The sequence below is a fragment of the Amia ocellicauda genome, chromosome 12 (genome assembly GCF_036373705.1).
Source record: "Amia ocellicauda isolate fAmiCal2 chromosome 12, fAmiCal2.hap1, whole genome shotgun sequence".
In the NCBI taxonomy this organism is placed as follows: Eukaryota; Metazoa; Chordata; class Actinopteri; order Amiiformes; family Amiidae; genus Amia; species Amia ocellicauda.
Window position 1 is genome coordinate 1,912,021 of NC_089861.1, and position 23,388 is coordinate 1,935,408.

A 23,388-nucleotide genomic window follows, 5' to 3' on the forward strand; every position below is an offset into this window, starting at 1 on the left:
AAAGGATCTGCTGCTAACGTCTTGCTGCCAGATACCACAGCACACCTTCAGAGGTCTAGTGGAGTCCATGCCTCGACGGGTCAGGGCTGTTTTGGCGGCAAAAGGGGGACCTACACAATATTAGGCAGGTGGTCATAATGTTATGGCTGATCGGTGTAAATATATAACAAGTTATAACAGACAAGAGTCTCCTATGAGGCCCTGCTGTCCTGTGGAGGAACTGGGGACTATGAGCAAAGGGAGAGGGACAACAGCAGTGGGAGCTCTGTGAGTTTCTGCACAAACCCTGAGTCTTGTTGACAGTGCTGTTCCAGTCTGGCTGCAGAGTGGAAAGATGCCCGGCCTGTTCTTCTGCTTTTCACTGACTATGGGAGGTACGCCAGGACAGAGTTTACATTCCCCAGATGAACACACCTTTACCTGAACACCTGTATCTGATCAGACAAGCAGGAAGCCCTGCATTCTCAGATCAGAGGGACACAGAGAGCAGGAGAGAAGCAGAGAGGAGGAGAGAGGACAAGATACTGAGAGAAAATGAGAAAGGAGAGGGGTGAGCCTGGTGAGTTTCTCTCTCTGTCACTGTGTTGATCTGGGTCAGTTTCTCTCTCTGTCACTGTGTTGATCTGGGTCAGTTTCTCTCTCTGTCACTGTGTTGATCTGGGTCAGTTTCTTTCTCTCACTGCAACTGAGCTGCTCCACTCAGGCCTGTGTCTCTGTCCGACCCAGGAGAGGAGTTAACAAAGCGCTTCTGAGCTCAACATGAGATTTACTTTCACTTTCTCCTGGAGGAATTCCACATGCCTTCCACAGAAAGAAGCTTAATTACCAATAACACTGACACAAGTGCTCAGCTCTACATTTAGCAATGACTTCTAGATGGGATTCACAGAAATCTTTAATTTGCTTGCGTCCATGTTTTAAACCGGTAATCCACAATGTCACAGTCTGGCAGTAAACGCAGGAAGCTCAGTCATCATGTCCACTGTAGTACTGGTTAGGGAATTCTACAGCGACCCGTCTCCTCTCTGACCTAGGAGTTTAAATGAGCCAAGGTGCGTCTGGAAATGCATTAGCTGTGCAGAGGCAGCATCCGTGTGGAAAACTGCATGAAGATGGGCAGCAAAAGAAGCCGTGGAAGACAAAGCTGCCCTTTGGCACTGGTGACATCATGGGCACGGCCCTGTGTCTTATGAGAGCTGCTTTCTAAGGCTGCACTTCATTCCTCTCTGGGCAAGGCGGCCATGTAGTCTGCGTGATTGAACCACTGCTTGATTAATAATCTCAGGACTGCTTTAATCATCTCAATCAGTCTTGTTATTAATGCGCATTGAGACATTGATTCATTTCTGAATTTTAACGGCAAAGCACCAACAAGCCTGCAATCAAACATGTTGCTCCAAAACAAAAAGGAGTGACGTGCCAATTAGAAACAGAGCAGGGAATGTCAAGGCTGACCAATGAGATCGTTAATGTGTGAACGGTTTCCAGCTGTCCTGTAAGGGAATGAAAATGAAAAAGTGAAATTTCGTGGCACCTTTGTCGTATCTGCTCATAAATATATCTTCACTTCAGACTATTTGCTACATTGCCATATTTAAAACAATATATACAACAAACATAATTTAGATCAAACAAATTGGGGTGCAGTTCCCCTCTAATATTTAAACGAAACATTGACTTAAAAGATACATATTTATTCAATGACTAGTTTGCAAAGCCCATATTTAGGATATTGCTAAATAAATATTCAAAAAAGTAATATTTATTTTCCAAAGCGGAGATTGAACATTTATTCAAGTGTTCATTAAAAAAATATATATATTTATAAATGTGGGGGAAATGGCTTAATTACTTACAACAGCTGGAAAAACAGCCGATTTAAGTTAAATCTCTGAAAAATGACAAAAACTTATGTGTTTGCTATTATACTTTTGGCGCCCTATATTAAACACCCTGAGAGGACGACTCTCAGCTCAGCCACAGCACTGACACTCTGGGGTCCCTCAGAGAAGCCTGGTCGAGTCTCTACTGGAAACCAGTCACCCTAATGCTCCTGTTATTCATCTTTGCTTTGCTCTGAAGTTATTCCAGAAACACCAGCACTGTCCCCCAGTAACCAGCTGTGCTCTCGTTCACAGACACTGCAGACAGGGAGCAGCAGCAGAAGCTGGGCTGAACATCTGGAGGAGCCACTGAAACGCCTGGATCTGAACCCTGAGCTCCTCTGGTTTCTACAGGGACTCATTACTGAGCCTCTGGACACCTGGAGCCCCTTTGCCACAGAGGGGCCAGATAAGCACTGTGTGTGTGAAGGGAGAGTGGACACTGAGCAACAGAGAGAGAGAGAGAGATGAAAGACCAGTGACCTCTGGAGGGAGAGTGACTGAGAGAGAGGGAGAGAAGGAAAGTAACTTTTCAGTATTGAAGAAAAGTCCTTCAACAGCTGATCTAAGAGAGAGAGAGAGAGATGGCGAGCAGATGGTCCTCCTCCCTTGGTGGTGAGTCGCTGCTCTGTGTTTCTGTCCTCTGTGTCCCTCAGGAGAGACTGTCCCTCTGTCCTCCCGTCCCCAAGTTAAAGTGTCCGCTGAGTCCCACTGAGAGAGTTATTAGAGGGACTGAGACACAGCTGATGGGCAAACTGTGTGACTGGAGTGACTGTAGGGAAAACACTAGCAACACACCAGCAACACACTACACACACACTACACACACACTACACACACACTACACACACACACACACACACACACTACACACACACTACACACACACTACACACACACACACACACACTACACACACACACACACACACTACACACACACACTCACATACAACACCACACTGGACTACACACCCTGAAAGAATAGAGCTGCAATGGGATATAAAGATTGCAAGAATCTTAAAGAGAGAACAAAATTAGGAAGAAAGGCAGAGAGTTGGAGAAGAAATGAGAGGGGGAGGGAAAATGGGAGAGATTGGGGGAAAGAGAGGAGGAGGGAGAGAGATGGGATAAGGGGGAGAGATAGAGGGAAGGAGAGGCAATGGCATGCAGAGAGAGAGGGAGAGAGAAAATGAAAGAGAGTGAGGAAAAAGGAATGGGAGAGAAGAGGAAGAAAATGGTAGAGGGAGGGAAATGGTGAGAGATGGAGGAGTAAGATGTCAGTTAGAAGAAGAACTTGACAGGTTTGGCTATTAATGATAAAGGTCATAAAACATACATGACAGATTACTATTAATAGTACTAATATTATTATTAATAATAATAATGATAATAATGGAAAAAAAGAAAAAAGAATGAAGGAGAGGTAATGAGAAAGCAGCATCAGTAAGAGAAGAAGGGAGAGGAGGAGAGAGAGGGGAGACAGGGAGGGAACGAGTGTGGGAGAGGGAGGGATGGAGGGAGAGGCAGTGGGACTGAAGAGGGATATAAACTGTGTTGTTTCTCTCTGACAGGGGGGAGACAGACTGCTTCCCCTGAGACACAGCGTCTCTCAGAGCTGAGGATTGTGCTGCTGGGGAAGAGATGGGCTGAGAAGAGTTTATCAGGAAACACCATCCTGGGCAGAGAGGCGTTTAATACTGAGAGAGAGACTGAGCAGAGTGAGAAGAGCCAGGGTGACGTGGCCGGGAGGCAGGTCACTGTGGTCGACACACCAGGCTGGAGGTGGACTGATTCTGTACAGGAGACTCCAGAGTGTGTTAAACAGGAGATTGTGCGCAGTGTGTCTCTGTGTCCCCCGGGACCCCACGCTCTCCTCCTGACCATTCCTGTGTTGGGCTCATTCACAGAGAGACACGGGAGATCAGTGCAGGAACACCTGGAGCTCCTCAGTGAGACAGTCTGGAGACACACTATAGTGCTGTTCACCTGGGGGGACAGACTGAGAGACACAACCATTGAGCAGCACATTGAGAGAGGAGGGGAGGAGCTCCAGCGGCTTGTGGAGAAATGTGGGAACAGGTATCATGTCCTCAACAACAGGGACAGGAGCGACGGCACTCAGGTCACAGAGCTGCTGGACAAGATAGACGAGATGGTGGCAGGACACGGGGGCTGGCACTTCACTACTGAGACATACCAGGAGATGGAAGAGAGGATCAGAAAGAGGAAGGAGGAGGAGAAGAAACAGAGGGATGAAGAGAGGGAGAAAAAGAGAGAGAGGGAGATTAGAGAGAAAGAGGAGATTATGAGAAAGATAGATGAGTTAAATATGGAGTGTAAGGAAAGGAAGAGAAAGAATGAAAACCTGAAACAGAGGGATGAAGATAGAGAGAGAGAGATTACAGACCTCACACAGAGATTTGAAAAGAGAGAGAGAGAGACGGAAGAGGAGAAAAGGAAGGAAGTAGAGAGAGATAGAGAAAGGGATGAGCAGCTGAAAGAGAAGGATGAAAAGAGGGAGAGAGAGATAGCAGACCTGAAACAGAGATTATGGGAGCGAGAGAGAGAGGTAGATCAGCTCAGAGGGGAGTGTGAAGAGAAGGAGGTAGAGAGTGAAGAAGAGATGAAGAAGAAGTATAGAGAGAGGGAGAGAGAGAGAGAAGAGGAGCTGAAGGAGAAGATGAGAAAGACACTGAAGGAATAGGAGCTGGAGAAAGAGACAGAGGAATCCACTCTGCCTGTCAAGAGGAGGAGCAGCCTGGATATCTACCCTCCCTACAGTGAGTCTGATTAATGCTGTATCACTGACTCTCTGATCTCACTGGCTCTGCTCTCAGTCTGTATCACTGACTCTGATCTCACTGGCTCTCCTCTCAGTCTGTATCACTGACTCTCTGATCTCACTGGCTCTCCTCTCAGTCTGTATCACTGACTCTGATCTCACTGGCTCTCCTCTCAGTCTGTATCACTGACTCTGATCTCACTGGCTCTCCTCTCAGTCTGTATCACTGACTCTGATCTCACTGGCTCTCCTCTCAGTCTGTATCACTGACTCTGATCTCACTGGCTCTCCTCTCAGTCTGTATCACTGACTCTCTGACCTCACTGGCTCTCCTCTCAGTCTGTATCACTGACTCTGATCTCACTGGCTCTCCTCTCAGTCTGTATCACTGACTCTCTGATCTCACTGGCTCTCCTCTCAGTCTGTATCACTGACTCTCTGATCTCACTGGCTCTCCTCTCAGTCTGTATCACTGACTCTCTGATCTCACTGGCTCTCCTTTCAGTCTGTATCACTGACTCTGATCTCACTGGCTCTCCTCTCAGTCTGTATCACTGACTCTGATCTCACTGGCTCTTCTAATTTGATGCATCATTATTGTGCTGTTTGTTGTGCTGATATTTCCTCTCATCTACAGACAGTATCCCAGTCTGGCTCATTGCCGCTCTACTGCAGTGACACACTCAGCCCATCTCAGCAGTGTGTCTGTGCCGTGTTGTCGTCTCAGCTCTGACTGTGTGTTGTGTGTTGTGTTGTGTTGCAGTGAGTGGAGGTGCCGCTCCAGAGAGAAGCCCAGGAGAGACTCCCAGTCCAGACGCCCCAGCGCCTCCCAGTCCCCCTGAGCTGAGGCTGGTGCTGCTGGGGAGGACTTGGGCTGGGAAGAGCGCGGCAGGAAACACCATCCTGGGCCGAGAGGAGTTTCCCTCTGAAGCCAGCAGCTCTGCAGTGACACAGGAGAGCGTCAGGAGAAGAGGACGCGTGGCTGGGAGACGGGTGGCTGTGGTGGACACACCAGACTGGTTCCACATGCCACTCTCTCAGGGGGACGTGAGACGGGACATGGGGCTCTGTATCAACCTGTCTGCCCCGGGACCCCACGCTTTCCTCCTGGTGACCCCGCTGGGCCGATCCACAGGGGAGGAGAGGAGGATGCTGGAGAGGGTGCGGGAAATCTTCGAGGAGGGGGCTGCGGGGCGCACCGTGCTCCTCTTAACCCACGCCGACCAGCTGAACGGCAAGAGCGTCCAGGAGTTTGTGGAGACGGGCGGCGAGGAGCTCCGGTGGCTGGTGGAGAAGTGCGGGAACAGGTACCACGCTCTGGACAACAAGAACAGGGGCGACGGCACTCAGGTCACACAGCTCCTGGCCAAAATCCAGGAGATGGTGGCAGCAAACAATGGCAGCCACTACAGCAGCCAGATGTACCAGGAGGCAGAGTCCCGGATCAGACAGAGGCAAGAGCAGATCCTGAGGGACAGAGAGGAGAGGAAACAGAGGGAAGAGGAAGGGCTGAGGGAGAAGCAGCAGAAGGAAGTGCACAACTTCCTCCGCAGGATGGAGGGGGAGCTCCAGCAGCGAGAGGAGAAGATCAGAGCGCTGGAGGAGCAGATAGCAGAGCTGGAGGAGAGGCTGAGGGAGGAGAGGGACGAGGAGAGGAGGAGAGCGCTGGAGGAGGAGCTGAGGAGAGAGCGAGAGCAGAGAGGGAGGCTGGAGAGAGAGAGAGGTGCTGAGGGAGGAGTGGGAGAGGGAGAGGAGAGAGGCGGAGCAGAGACACAGGAGGGAGATGGAGGAGCTCAGGCAGCGCTATGAGGGACAGGCCAGAGACGAGGCAGAGAGACACACAGAGGCCCTGCAGGAGGTGGTGGTGACGGCACAGCTCCCTGCAGCAGCACTGGGGCTCAGCACTGAGGAGCTCAGGCAGCGCTATGAGGATCAGGCCAGAGAGCTGCAGAGTTACAGAGAGACACTGGAGAGACTGCGACTGACAGTGGAGGGAATCGGAGAGAAGGTGGAACGTTTCACTTCGGCTGGACAGAGACAGTGAGACACCGTGAGACAGTATCAGACAGAGACACAGTTTTGGACAGTTGGCGATTCGTGAAGGAGCTGTTGCTTAATAAGAATGCGACTCAATCCCTCGGAGGGATTTCTCTGTAAGGAAACTGATCTGCTTAATGAAGACGGTGGGGCTGTGTGCTGCTTTAGTTCCCTGGATGGACTGCAAATGTGTTCTGTTATTTCTGTGCGTTTCCAGGTTCAACACGGACTCACCTCAGGGTTTTGTGTGTTGTTGTTCATGGGCTTCAGTGACTGTCTTTGCGGTTGAGTTTTATTTTGTCTCCATTGCTGCAGTTAACATTGTTAACACCTGCTCTGGGCTGATCGCTGCTGAACAATGTGTTCATCAGGAGCAGGAGAGTGGATGTAGGGGAGACTGTTTTCCTTGGTTTGTACAAATATATCTTCTTTTATTCAGTTTTTTGTTTGTATGTCAAAGGTATCTATGAAGTTGCCTATATATTGTAATGTTCAGGTGCAGTGGGGCCGGAGATGCACACACTACAGCTATGCCACAATAGTTGGCCTTAACTTCAACATGTCAGCATCTCTAATAATGTTTTCACTATTAAATAAGGTAGGACTGACCTCTTCACACTGAAGTTTACACTGTTAGTAGTCTGCATGTGAAAACATGCAAAATCTTTAATATTATTTTTGTTATTCTGTTGCTACAAGCAATTGTCTTCCTACAGTTCTTATCCTACACATACCAAACTTCACACACTTATGCCTCGGTTCCACTGGCTTAAGCGTCCGTGCCGTGCCGTGCCGTGCCGTGCCGTGCCGTGCCGTGCCGTGCCGTGCCGTGCAATGCCGGAGTAAAACCACGACATTGTAGCAAGTCCATCCCATGCTGTGGGAGGAGCAGAGCGATTGTGGGTTTGGTTTGTGTTTCGTTTTTAAAACAGAACAACACTACGAGCGACACAGCCTGATGTGGACAGGACTTTTGTGTCTGTTTTATTCCTTCTGCTTTACATGATTGAAGACAGCATAATAAATAAAGGTTTCTGTTAAGAGATATTAGGAAGAGCTAAATGTGTAGACACCATTATATACAATTATACAAACATTATAGACAATGTTATATACATTAACGTAAGAAAACGTTTCCATGTGCAACAATAAAATAAATATTTGCTATTTATTATTATTGTTATTATAGTAATCATTATCAAGATATGTGCTAGTATATATGTATTTTAAAACTTAACTCCCTTAACTTACTACTCTTACAACAGATTTGTAACTGCAAATTACACTTTTTGCCATATTATTTAAAATTTACTTACCAGACATCCTTAACCAGGGCAAGTTACAGTTGAAACAAAATACACCCGTTTCACGATTAATCATACAGTAACAGCAGCTACAATATAGCAGGTTAATTTAACTAAAGTGTGCATGTCTCAGTCATGGAGTTTATGGACTTATGGGCCCATTTATTAAACCAGTCTTTAATGTTTTAAAGGGAAACCCAGATCTGCTGTATTTATTTATTAATTCATTTAACTTGTAAATGGACACACGTTAACTGAATCGTGTTCACCTTCACACTGACTGTCTCTGCAGGGCTGTTGTACAACAGACCTGCACACCATCCACAAAACGACAGCCTGAAACACAGTACAGTTAAAATATGAATAAAATTGGCTGCTACCGCTCCGATTATTATCCTTCAGTTTATTTTTAACTAGACACGGCACTGTGAAATCCAAGTTTTTAATACACTCGGATATTAACTGTAGTCATTGTTTCTGTACGTGGATTTCACTCCATGCTGCTAATAAAACTGTAATTTCTTTGTGATCCCACTCGGCATTGAGATTATATCTTACGACACAATGTCTCTGATCTCTTCCCTGTGTCTCAAGTCAAGCTCACATCTCTCTTCTGAAAGAGAAGGATTTCCTCAGTGGCATGACGGACGCTAACGGCCACATCTGGCAGCAGATAGTTAACCGGCCACAAAATCAGACGTGTCCGGACACGGACTGGTTTTTAATATGGATTATTTGTATTGTTATCAAACCATATTATTCATTATATCATTACTGTGCGCTATGAAATGTCCACAAAATACTTTACACACCTCATTTCCCATAATATAGCATATTGTGTATGATTTTACCATGATTTAACCATGTTTTTAAGAATGTATTTACAATACATTTTCCCTTTATAATACCGTATTATAGTAATATTTCTATCACCTCTACTACTAATAATAAATACATTAAATTAGTTTAATGCTGTTTTATATATTAATACGTATTCCACTTCTACTACTAATAATAAAGTACATTAAGTTCATATAGAGTTTTAGTACTGATAATATTATTATTCCATATGATTCACTACCACAACCTACATAACCTAATTCCCTATAACTTTTTCTAAAGTATACTGTAGACCCATGTGATGTACTACAGTTCCTACTACAGTAGTAAAGCAAATACTGTAGTACACTATTATACCATAATACTACAGTATACTATAGTATAAAAGTGTAACTTGTGATATACTATAGTACACTATTGTATACTGTAGTATCTTGTACTTACTTCTTGTCTTCTCAGGGTGTGTGAGCTGCTACACTGTCAGCAACCTTTGCCCTGAACACAGACACGTCAGAGTCCCGCTGCACAGCTGCCTCACTTCACACAACGCACACGAATAAAGTTTGTATAGTATGTGCTCTTGCTGTTTTTATTTTTTTATTGACATCTGTAAATGTTTAAATCGAACATTCTCAAGAAGCAAAGCGCACGAAGCATATAGGATCTGGCCTCTCGACAGGCAAGGTCTGAGTATCGTGTGTCATTTTTAAAACACTTTCTTTCAGGGACATTAGGACTAGTACAGTATTTACCAGGGGGGTGTATTGGATATATTCTCCACGGCTGATGACAGATTTCGATGTCTGGATATAAGGTTCCATTTCTTCAGCCACCTCAGAGACAGGTATGTGATTGATTTACTGTAGCAGCAGCATCATCATCATCATCATCATCATCATCATCATCATAAGCCGCCGCGCTGCGGGATGGAGGCCTTAGATCTTTCAACGTTTCTCAATCTACTCCTGCTTCTCTTTCCCAGCCGCCTCCAGCACAGCTCCTCATCTCATATCTTCTTTTGGGATCCATTCTGTAGGTTCTTCAGTCCATCTCTGATCTTCTCGCAAAGTGTCGGGCCCATTGCCATCTTAGCATCTTCTCTCTCTCTCTCGATGATGTCATTGAGCACACAATACCAGATTTAAGTATAAGCTAAGCAAACTACAGCTGAGGGCCTCACATTATGAGGAGTCTCTCAATAAATGAAAATAGTCAAAATTTAAGTTTGAACATTCAGAGTTTTCATTTGCAGGATCATTATTACTATTATGTTCATTATACTGGAACATGGTGTTCAGAGTCTCTACACATTGTCCTTGCATGCCATCGTTGGATTCGGGATCAATGATAAACACTAAATATGTGTTTTTTAATGTGTGCCCAATGTGCTGCCAAATTGTGAATTGTTAAGTAATATATGTTTGCAGTTTATAATAAGGCCCTTGCACTCTTGCACCCTCCAGATCACTGTATATATACTCACAATGCTGTGTCTTTACCTCTGTGATTGCAGTGCCACACTTTCTATTCTTCTATACTGCAAAGCATGGTTACACAATTATATATATATATATATATATATATATATATATATATATATATATATATATATATATATATATGAAAGAAAGAAAGAAAGAAAGAAAGAAAGAAAGAAAGAAAGAAAAGAGCAAAACTGACCTGGTCCCTGAAGACTACAGAAAGGAGCAGTAAGGGAATTAGGGGTTTTAATTTAAATAGCAGTGATGATGAAGTGCACTTTGAGAAATTAATTAATTACTCACCCGGCAGCCTACATTGGACACGGTGCTCTTCAGTGACGCGTTTAGTGCAATGCGCTTTGTTCATTAATAAAATAGTTAGAGGACACTGACAAGATCCCCTCTGCTTCAGATTTCACTTCTGCGTTGAATTTGTGTGTTAAACATTGAGGAACCACACTGGTCGTAAGCTAAAATATGTATAATATTTATACGTCACTGGGGGTTGTTGATATAGGTGACATGATATGACACAGGTATAGACCCACCATCTACATTAAGCTGCCAACCCAAATAACAACGCAATGTCTGTTTCAATTCTTATCAGTTCGACCTCAATATTTCAAAGATGACTCAACAGGATGTTTCTGAAAGGATCCGGCTTCTCTGTGTGGGAGACACTGCCCTCGCTGTTCAGACGACAACACTGCCACTAACTGTGGGGAGGGAGAGAGCTTTCATTTCTCCTTTTAAAAGTCAGAGCATTGGAAGTGCAACACGTTTTGCCTCATTTAATAACGTTTATAACAGTAACAACAACAACAATATTAATAATAATAATGAAGCGGCGCGCCGGGCTGCAGACGTGTAACTATCAGTTACAGTGTCTCTGCTGTAACACACCTGTGTGATGCTGCTCAAAACCTAACAACCGGCTCCGTGTTTCTCCCGAGTCACACAAACCCTCTTCCTGCCCCTTTCTCAAGCCCTGGACCCAGAGACGCGCTGGGACACCACCAGGTGAACACAGACACACACACACACACACACACACACACACACACACACTCACACTATACACCCACACAGACACACACACACACACACACTACACCCACACACACTACACCCACACACACAGACACTCACACACACATAGACACTCACTATACACACACACACACACACACTCACTATACACACACACACTCACTATACACACACACACACTCACTATACACACACACTCACTATACACACACACACACTCACACACACACTACACACACACACACACACACACACACACACACACACACACACACACACTCACTATACACACACACACACACACACTCACTATACACACACACACACACACACACACACACTCACTATACACACACACACTCACTATACACACACACATACACACTACACCCACACAGACACACACACACACACACACACTCACACACTCACACACTCACATACACACACACTCACTATACACACACAAATATATACACACACACACACACACACACACTACACACAGACACTCACTCACTATACACACACATACACACACTCACTATACACACACACACTACACACTCACTATACACACAGACACACACACACACAAATATACACACAGACACACACACACACACTCACTATACACACACACACACACACACACACACTACACCCACACAGACACTCACTATACACACAGACACACACACTCACAAACTCACTATACACACACACACACACACACTACACCCACACAGACACTCACTATACACACACACACACACACACACTCACTACACCCACACACTACACACACACACACACACACTCACTATACACACACACACACACACACACACACACACACACACACACACAGACACTCACTATACACACAGACACTCACTCACTATACACACACATACACACACTCACTAGACACACACACTACACCCACACACACTACACACTCACTACACACACAGACACACACACACACAAATATACACACACACACACACTCACACACTCACTATACACACACACACACACACACACACTACACCCACACAGACACTCACACACAGACACTCACTATACACACAGACACACACACTCACAAACTCACTATACACACACACACACACACACACATACACACACACACACACACACTATACACACACACACTCACAGACACTCACACACTCACAGACACTCACTCACTATACACACACACACACACACTCACTATACACACACACACAGACACACACACTACACACTCACTATACACACAGACACACACACACACAAATATACACACACACACACACACACTCACACACTCACTATACACACACAGACACTCACTATACACACAGACACACACACTCACAAACTCACTATACACACACACACACACACTACACCCACACAGACACTCACTATACACACACTCACACAAACAGACACACACTATATACACACACAGACACACTATACACACACACACACTCAAACAGAGACACACACACACACACACACACACAAAAAGAGACACACACACACTGACGCACTATACACACACACACACAAACACAGAGAGACACACACACACAAACACACACACACACACTATATACACACACACACAGACACAAACACAGACACAGAGACACACAGAGACACACACACACACACACAGACACAAACACAGAGACACACACACACAGATACACACAGACACACACACACACACTATACACACAGAGACACACACACACACTATACACACAGAGACACAGACACAGACACAAACACAGAGACACACAGACACACTGCTGTAAAGTCCTGGACGGGTGGGCTCTCAGGTGGGTTTCTCCGCACTGTGTCAGGAGCGCTCCGCAGTGGACCAGCTTTCATTATAAGGTATGGGTCACGATCAAGCAATCAAGTACACGAGTCAATAATACAGCAATAAAAACGCATGTTGTGACTTTAATCGTGATATTGTTCTTTATAGAATGCGATTTCTTAATCATTATAATGTTTTAAACACGTACTGCGCAGCACTAATACAGAGGAGAGTAATACAGAGCACAGTAATACAGTCTTACCTGTTCAGCACATGTGCGGTTTGACATCCATGGCGACTCCAGCTGTTCAGATCAGTGTCTGCGGTGTCAGTGTGAGATCCATCTGGACCATCAGCCGCACTGGGACTTATGGAAACCGGCTGATTAGGAACCGGCCGACAGCTGTTAAGTTTCAGTTCTTGCTGTCCGTCCCAGTCAGTGTGGATGGTGACCATGCCTTTGCAAATGGGTGAAGACCTGAGTGTGTTTTAAAGGACAGGACGAGCAGAGCTGATATTTCACGACACCCTCATGGGGAACAGTCTTCAATGTCCCATTTCGCTTGACTTAATCAATACAGTTACAAATCTCACAAGTGGTTCATACAGATGCCTAGAGATGATTTTATTTGTTGTCTGTGTGTTTGTATATTTGTGTTATAGGTGTGTCTTTCAGTTGACCTACCGCTCTCCCAGTCGTGTGCTGCTTTAAGACAGCACTTTCTACAAAGGGCGGTTTTCAGTAGTTAATATACACTCACCTAAAGGATTATTAGGAACACCTGTTCAATTTCTCATTAATGCAATTATCTAACCAACCAATCACATGGCAGTTGCTTCAATGCATTTAGGGGTGTGGTCCTGGTCAAGACAATCTCCTGAACTCCAAACTGAATGTCTGAATGGGAAAGAAAGGTGATTTAAGCAATTTTGAGCGTGGCATGGTTGTTGGTGCCAGACGGGCCGGTCTGAGTATTTCACAATCTGCTCAGTTACTGGGATTTTCACGCACAACCATTTCTAGGGTTTACAAAGAATGGTGTGAAAAGGGAAAAACATCCAGTATGCGGCAGTCCTGTGGGCAAAAATGCCTTGTTGATGCTAGAGGTCAGAGGAGAATGGGCCGACTGATTCAAGCTGATAGAAGAGCAACTTCGACTGAAATAACCACTCGTTACAACCGAGGTATGCAGCAAAGCATTTGTGAAGCCACAACACGTACAACCTTGAGGCGGATGGGTACAACAGCAGAAGACCCCACCGGGTACCACTCATCTCCACTACAAATAGGAAAAAGAGGCTACAATTTGCACAAGCTCACCAAAATTGGACAGTTGAAGACTGGAAAAATGTTGCCTGGTCTGATGAGTCTCGATTTCTGTTGAGACATTCAGATGGTAGAGTCAGAATTTGGCGTAAACAGAATGAGAACATGGATCCATCATGCCTTGTTACCACTGTGCAGGCTGGTGGTGGTGGTGTAATGGTGTGGGGGATGTTTTCTTGGCACACTTTAGGCCCCTTAGTGCCAATTGGGCATCGTTTAAATGCCACGGCCTACCTGAGCATTGTTTCTGACCATGTCCATCCCTTTATGACCACCACGTACCCATCCTCTGATGGCTACTTCCAGCAGGATAATGCACCATGTCACAAAGGTCGAATCATTTCAAATTGGTTTCTTGAACATGACAATGAGTTCACTGTACTAAACTGGCCCCCACAGTCACCAGATCTCAACCCAATAGAGCATCTTTGGGATGTGGTGGAACGGGAGCTTCGTGCCCTGGATGTGCAACCCACAAATCTCCATCAACTGCAAGATGCTATCCTATCAATATGGGCCAACATTTCTAAAGAATGCTTTCAGCACCTTGTTGAATCAATGCCACGTAGAATTAAGGCAGTTCTGAAGGCGAAAGGGGGTCAAACACAGTATTAGTATGGTGTTCCTAATAATCCTTTAGGTGAGTGTATAACCACTGTGTACTCCTCGACTCAAAAGCCTTCACATAAATATTGAAACTTTAGCTTGGAGAGAGGCTGGTATTTCTGAAAGATAAATAAATACACCAATAACAATAATAGCAATACATTCAACTAACAGCGTATTTCCTTTTGCTGTTCAATGTAAATGTAGTTTACTGGCTCTCACTGCATAATTACTTCTGTACAGCAATTTTGCCAAGATCAAAAGGAATATCCAGCTCAAATGAATGGCATTTATATGCCTTTTTAACAATGCTGATCATGTCTAGCTACTCCTGTAATGCAAACATTTGTCTCCAAGCATCACCAGCAATAGCAACAGTTCTCTCTTGTTCTGCCCTGTGAGCTGAAGGACATCAGTCCAGTTTCTGGTGAATAAGGGTCTTGTTTGGAAGTCACTGGAAGTAAGCCAGGGAAAATAAATAAGAAACACTTATCCCTGTTTCTTAATCCCCTCTGGCTGTCTTCCCCCGAGCTTATTTAGCAAAGTTGTTTACCATGCAGGAAACTGATTGGGACTGGGAGCCCAAACGCCACTGTAACTTTCCTCTCCAGGCAGGATGTCAGGGACGTCAGATCTCCTCGCCGGCCTCAGTGTAAGTGTTTGGAAGTGCGGTAGAGTAGTGCTGTGAATGTGCAGCGTCAGTGTGTTGGATTGTAGGACGTGCTCTGACACAGTAGGACAGCATGCGTTCTGCTCAGGCTCAACTCAAAGTTAATGAAGGACATTCTTTAAATGTTGGGCGACAACACCCTGAGAATATGTTGTTACATTTGGCAGATGCTTTCAAAATTACCTGTTCAACCGGATCTATTGTGAGTCTTTTGAAAGGCATGTAACGCGAATGGTTATTCATGTTTCGGTGCGCTGTCATTGTGATACTGCTTCAGTGTGTCTGCTTTGAAGAACTGCTACCCATTTCTGTCTCATATTCGAGAGATCATATTCATCAATCATTGACTGTAGTACACCACAGTAAAACCGCAGTGAAGTGTGGGACAGCAAGGCCAGGTTATGGGAAAGTTTGGAGAGGTATAGCTCAGTGAGTCGTGCGTGGGGGGGGCATGCTGTCATTCAGCAAGTGGAGCAAGGAGTGTTGAGAGAGAAAAGGTAGTAGCCCAGCATTACTACTTCTGTGTTATAGACATGTATTTTCATGTGTTGTATGTATATGTTTGCTTTTGTACTGTATTTTGATTGTTTACATATATGTATATAGTATATTAATAACTGAAACTAATAATTGAAATTATTAAAAATGTTTAATACACACACAAATATTTCCCACAATTTCCAGCCTCCTCGCTCTCTCGCTGTGAGACGAGTCACTGCCCTGTGCTGCTGCCCTGGCGGAGCGGAGTGGGTTGCACTCTTGTCCTTTCTATCTGAAAATGAAGATTGACGTCATGTCCTCAGTCGCTCTCGTTTCCCTCCCCGTCCCACAGAGACCTCAGTCCATGGAGCTGCCGTTCTCCAACCTGGAGCTGGCCTTCATCCTCATCGCCTTCACCGTCTTCTCCATCTTCAGCCTGGCGTCCATCTACTCCACCCCCGATGACAAGCCGAGAGGTGAGGATTTCGCCCAGGTGGCACTCCGGCGTGCCGAGGGGCGTTGCTTGTCTGTGGGGGTGACCCGGCCTCCTGCCGTCGCTGAGTCCAACACAGGCCCAGACGGGATGGTGAACGGCCAGCTTGTGCCCAGTCACAACTTTATTTATAAGTAGGAGAGAGTGGCGTCTGCCCTGAACAGAAACCCTTCACTTAAAATCCAGTCACTTGCCACTCGTGGGTCACAGTTTGCTCTGGTCTCGGCCGAAGACTGAAAAGATACTGTCGATAGTAAAGGTACAGTTGAATGACCAGTATCTATTAAACTAAAGGAATTGGAGAATAAAACGAAGGGTGTGAATACTTTCGATGACAAACGCAAACATTCCCACATGCATACACAAGGGCAACGCAATGGCCTCGGCTCACACCCACCATGACTGTCACTGCGGTTCTGCACTAAAGTACAGGTATTAAACGCAGCTCCTCTCCGGGGCCTCGCCGTCCTGCTGGGATTTGTTCCAGCTGAGCTCTCAATTACTCAGTTGAAACCTTAACTGAGCTCATTACTGGCTTAAATGACTTTTACATATTTTGACCTCACAAGATGTTAGAGAATTCAGGCAAGTTAATAGTTCAATTCAGCCATCGAGACTTTGTCTGGATCACAATGTGGCAGAACAGTGGGGCCCCGGCTCTGGGGTTGGGAGCCACCGGGCGAGAACAGGGGCCACTGTGAGTTAAAACAAAACCAAGCGCTAGTTAACTACATTGAATTTAAAGCAGTAAGAATGCTTTTTAAACAGTCAGAGACTGTACACAGTGTTTCAGTTTGCCCTCGGGACGGAGGTGTCTGTGTTTGGACAGTGAGAGGGGCTGCGAATGGGTGTGTAATCTGCTGTAAGCAAATGAGGCCACGTGTGTGTTTGTGCGAGAGGTGTTTAATTGTTACGCCTAATACCGTATTTACTAGGGATGTATCCCGGGAGGAAATCCCTGGGAGTCTCTGAGCAGTTTTAAATCTGTCTCTTTAGTCAAAGCCTGGGTGGGACCCGTTGGGAAAGGCTTATGTTCGCTACAGAGTAATTGCTTCTTATTCAAGAGGAAAAATAATAAAACACCCCGGGGATCCACAAGGCAGGGCCAACACACACAGATACGTGTCCGTGTGTAAAGAAAGCCTGTTTGCTGCGTCTTGCTTTAGGAGAAAAATTAAATCAGAGCACATTGCCTGGCCAAGACCACTGAAGTGTGAAGTTGTAGACATGTCACATCTGCATTGGAGATAAAAGGCTGATAAATAGATAGATCGATCTGTACAGCAGATAGATACATAAATATTATTATATATATTATTAATAATAATAATAATAATAATAATAATATAACATCTGTTCTCTTGCAGTCGAGGATCTGTATAAGGAATATAAGAAGCTCAAGGGCAGCCCTAAGAAGAAGGGGACCGTCAGCGCGATGGGAGCCAGTGTCACTGAGGAGGTGTAGAGACTCACGGGACCCCCGCTGGTGTCTGGCCCTCGCCATTAACCAGGCAACATGGCCGCCTGCTGCCCTCCTCACTCGTCCCGCAGGAGCCCGGACCGCACCGAGTCGGCTGGTGTTCAGAGGAGACGCCCCGCACCACGGACACGGAGTTTCATTCTGTGCTTCGCTGTCAGGATATTTATTCCAGGACGATACTGTAATTTAATTTAACATGGAAGTGTCTTTATGTTTTGTATTTATATCTTTCTCTCAGTGCGAGGTGTACTGCTCTTTCAGGGGCCCGACGGGGTTGGATTTGACCCCCGTTCACAGTGTTCAGGTAGCAAACAAAAAGCAAAAACGATGACAATCAGATCATTTTTATTTGATGGTGTAAATCAAGTACAGATTTGTTATGTGTGTGTGATTGTTACCTAAAACAACATTTCACCTCTGCAGCTTTCATTTCATTTTCCGTGAGAGCTGCTGACAGGAAAGCTTTCCTGTACGTGGAAGAATTTGGTGAACCAGTCAGCCAATCCAGCACTACCATGAATAAAACATTTGTTTGTCCTGGTTCCACTCTGGACACTTTGCTCGATGCGTCCCGGTGTCTGTGCCACCACCATTGCCTGGAGAGGTCCTCCCTCCCACAGAGTAACCCACACAAGGCCCGGGCACAGGCGGACAGACTCCCTCATCACTGGACTGGTCTAGCGCCTGCGTCCTTGCGGCAGCCCGGCCCGCCCTCTGGAAACATGCTTCGGTCACAGATCCCTCATCCACTCACTCGTATCTCGTCACACAGTGTTGGTTGATACTGGTGTTTCTGGCTCATTGGAGAAGGGTTTATTATTTTGATTATTATTATTTTTTTTAAAGATGAAACTGGCCTTTCCCTGCAGTGTTTGTCATCCTGTGTGACCATTCCAACACAACACTGCTCTACATACATGTGATTATCCCAACACTACACTGTGCTCTACATACGTGTGATTATCCCAACACAACACTGCTCTACATACATGTGTTTATTCCCATGTGAGCATCTATTGCTGCACAATTAACATGCCTGTTTTTGCATGTAAGTTTGCTACCTGCCCTAGTGAAGGTTTACTGTGGCCGGACAGGTGAAACCTCAGTGCAGCTCAGCGATGCAGAGGGAACTGGTATAAAAGCGTGGCGAGGCACAGGGTGTGATGCAGACCCTGGCAAAGAGATCCTGCAGGTCAAAGCTTTGTACGACCAGGTGAAAACAGGCCACTGCTGTGAACTTTCATAATGGTACTAACTATTGAAACGGCGTGCCCCTGTGCTGGATGTGAGTGAGTGATTGAGTTATTTATTATCATGTGCGTCGGTCTGAAATGCAGGCCTGTTGTAACTGATATTAAATTGGTTTGTTCTGTACAGTCTCCTGAGTCCAGTGCATACACACCTGCTAGAGCCCGGCGTCCAAGAAGGAAACAAACGTGGGAAACAACATCTCTGTCACGTCTGTCATGTGGGTTTGAAAATAATGATTTAAACTGTTTAACAAAAGCTCAGTGTTGATGTAAGTGCCATTATTTAACTTGAGTAAGGCATGTTTAAATAAACGTCTCAAAGGGCTTTGAACATATATAGCAAACTGCAGATATATTAACTAAAAGCGTACTAGCTGTGTTTATATACTATGTTTATATTTATTATTATTATTCATATTGTTTAACATTATTTTAGGGGTGGGTTATTAAAATAGTATTGTATCAGATAGTAAAGTAAAGAGCATGTTAAGACTTATTATTATTATTATTATTATTATTATTATTATTATTATTATGAAGATGATGATGATGATTATTATAATTATAAATAGATGTAAATCTTTCCCGTCTGAAGCGCTGGTGTAAAACAGCCTGGTGATTTTCTCTCGCCACTAGAGGGCGCCCGTCGCTGACATGTCAAGACATTAGTCTGGACCGGCCTGTGGCGTTTTCCAGAAATATAGATATATAAAAGTGAAGCCAAATAAATACACAGAAACTGTACAGAACCCCTTTTTATGAAAGGTAATTTTTTGGCTTTTGCTTTTACTGACCATTGGGAAAATATAACCATCAATGTGTGCTTTGTGTCCGAGGTTTTAGTAAAATGTACAGATTCAACCTAGAAGTTGAATATATTTAAGACACTTTTTTGTGCATCATTTAAGCTTTTATTTAAAAAAATAGGTAATAAACACACACCAAATCTATTACATCCTGTACTAAATTACAAAAATGACATGAATGCACTAGAAATAAACAATAAAAACAGCAGAGAGCTTTGAGAAAACAGTAAAAAGCTTAAATTGTCTTAAGAAGCGATAGTCCAGAGAACACACTGTTTTATTATAATTTGGGTCTTTTTGGGGGGATCTTCTCCACTCGGCGGCCTCATGCATGTGGCTCCTGACAGTTCCTATGAAACCTGCGTTCCCAGCTGGTCGTGATCACAGCGATCACACCCGGGACCGGCCATATCAGAGCCGCCTGCTTCTCATGCATGCGTGACCTCTGACCCTGCCCCCCGTACCGCAGCGGCGCCGCTCTGTGTTGCCCACGGCATGGTTTCGCTGCGGCCCGGAATTCCGTCACTTTGCCCCAAATTAAATTAATCACATGACAGGAGCAGAGCGCTCTCCCACCCATTTAATCGAGCCTTTATCCCGCTCGGTTACGGATGTTGTCTTTAAACGGCCGTGGGTTCCGGACCCCCATGGGAAACAGAGGAGACTAGAGCCCCCGGAGGCGACAGCGTTGGGAGCAAAACAAAAGGAGATGAATATTTAAGTGTGCTCTTTTTCAGCTCTAGGCCATGATGTCGTAAATCGCGTTCACAGAAATATGAATAATCGGGGGTTTCCACTTCAGGGGTGTAGATTATTTGTCCGTGGGCCAGCAGACGTGTTGTCCGTGAAGAAGCGCACGCACACCGATGACTGCGCTGAACGCCGGCTGCTGCTTCTTGGCCGCCTCGTTTTTTAGAAAACATTCCTGTAAAACTCATCAGCGGCTGGCAAAATAACAAAACCAGAAGTCTGCTTGGATCACAGAAGCCTTGCGAAGGCCATGCTAAACAAGTGATGTCAGCTACTTTCCTAGAAAGAAAGAAAGATATTAACAACATCTGCCGAAAGAAAGGAAACACAAACACTGCAACAAAGCCTTGAAAACTGGATTGAGAAATATCTTCATGGATGTAACACTGTCCAGACACACGCCGAGCTGTGTGTATATATCCTCAGTGTACACAATCGAATGTGGTCCGACTGAGAGCGCTCATTATCACCCTGGAATAAAGGACTTTGGTGATTCAATAGGAGTCTATTGATTACGCCTGTCGAAGGATTCTCCCGTCATCTGAGAAATCGTTGCTCTAGTCTGGGAATTGAAACCTCTGTTTGCAGCGCACATTCACTTCCCTCCTCCTGCCTTTCCTACAGCAGGCCCTGTCTATCAACACTTCTGTTTTTCCTTCACACTCTCAGCCGAGCACATCAGAGCTGCCGTCGTGAACCCGACAGATCTCACATCCCGTGGAAAGGACCAGCCCAAGAGCCATCCAACGGACAGGGGAGAGTATAGAGGCACAGTCTGCCAAATGCAGCCACAGTTCACCTCTCTGCGTCACGGCCAGAGGCTCCCCCCCATGATGAATAGTTGGGTTAAAGTGGACAGGCCTCGTTTTATATCCTGATGAAGAAGTGTCAGATATGAAGATTCTCTGACACACTCTGGTTTAGATGCCCCTGGTGGTGCATGCTGGGAGTCCGTGTGATGTCACTCTCAGCAGACACTCCACTGACACCCCGACTCTGTATTGTGCAAAGTGAGAGAGAGAGAGAGACGCTGACACCTGGCGGAGCTGCCTATGAGGGTCCCAGTGCTCATGCCAGAGAGAGAGAAGGCTCTGAGCTGAGGATCTAAAGGGAGGGATGTATTCATATGGACCTTTTCAGACTAGAAACCGAGAGAGAGAGGGTTGCTTCAGAGGGAGGTGTGTGAGAGGAAGGGAGACTGCTTCAGTCGTGGGACAATTTATATCCCTCCCCCTGAACACGACCGAGCAAACCAATGTCAATAAGTGTAAATTCTTAAGGTTTGATAAAGAAACACACAAACACAGTGCAGGCAGCAATAACTACACCGTCAACAGCCTCTCAGCTCACAGGGTCAGGAAACAGGTCCATTCAACATTAGCACAGAGCCGCGCTGATTAACAAGACTTTGAGTGTCATTTAGATACAGGAACCTCAATCCAATGAACACAGGCCTGTTTACACACACTACATTATTTACTTTATTTTTCTTTCTATGTTATTTGTTGGATGGTTTTTATAAATATTTGAAGAAAAACTAAACAATAGCAACAGTTGGAGAAACTAAATCTAGATATATTAATTTGAGGAAGTAGTTCAACATATCGGGGAAATTAAAATATGATGTCTGTTTTTTTGTTTGTTTGTTTTGATGTTTTTTTTAAGAATCTCAGTGTAAAAGTGACTTTGATCGATGGGGTTTCATTTTGGATTGTGCTAAAGGGGTCTGATCTGTCCCAGTGTGTGCGTGTCGCCTGGTGGCTCGGTCTCACTATAAAAGCACTGCTGGATGTGCAATCAAACAGCACACGTCAGGTGAGCGCTGGAGTTGCCCGCGCAGAGAGAGCGTCGACAGGAACTCAGCTCTACATATACTCTACTCAACTCTACTCTACAGCAGAGCAGCATCAGGTTTGGGTTTAAATTAACGAGACAATACAAACTACAGTGATTTTCAGTTTATGTGTTGACAGGTGAAAACTAGCTTCTTCATCTTCATCTTCTTCTTATTTACATCTTCACAGACAATTGCCAGCTCAGATAACAGGGCTCAGTTTGGGACTAATTATCTTAATTGGTGTGCTCTTTGAACTATATTTACATTCAAACATCAGGCTTGTGACCTTATAATGATGTAAAATGAACAATTACACCTAATTGGACTGTGCCATCCACGACTGCTGCAAGGCCCCCGAGCACAATAGGTCAGAGACGAGTGGCGCCCCGAGGCCACGCAGTGCGTTATTTTAACGGCCCAGTATGTGTGTTACATTAGTAGGATTAGGAGTAAATTAACCC

The 23,388-nt window shown here is 45.1% G+C and overlaps 2 protein-coding genes across 2 annotated transcripts; both read left to right on the forward strand.

The window, feature by feature from the left end:
- The first annotated feature begins 472 nt into the window (after positions 1-472).
- Positions 473-8,841, forward strand: LOC136765055 (GTPase IMAP family member 8). Its single transcript, XM_066719526.1, has 4 exons — positions 473-559; positions 2,139-2,498; positions 3,457-4,587; positions 5,431-8,841. Exons 2-4 carry the CDS (start codon positions 2,468-2,470, stop codon positions 6,474-6,476), a joined length of 2,208 nt encoding a protein of 735 aa, XP_066575623.1. The 5' UTR covers positions 473-559; positions 2,139-2,467; the 3' UTR covers positions 6,477-8,841.
- Positions 8,842-15,736: 6,895 nt separating this feature from the next.
- On the forward strand, positions 15,737-19,699 carry LOC136764201 (small integral membrane protein 31). Its single transcript, XM_066718046.1, has 3 exons — positions 15,737-15,813; positions 16,664-16,787; positions 18,172-19,699. The coding sequence occupies exons 1-3, from the start codon at positions 15,778-15,780 to the stop codon at positions 18,267-18,269; spliced, it is 258 nt and encodes an 85-aa protein (XP_066574143.1). The 5' UTR covers positions 15,737-15,777; the 3' UTR covers positions 18,270-19,699.
- The last annotated feature ends 3,689 nt before the right edge of the window (positions 19,700-23,388 follow it).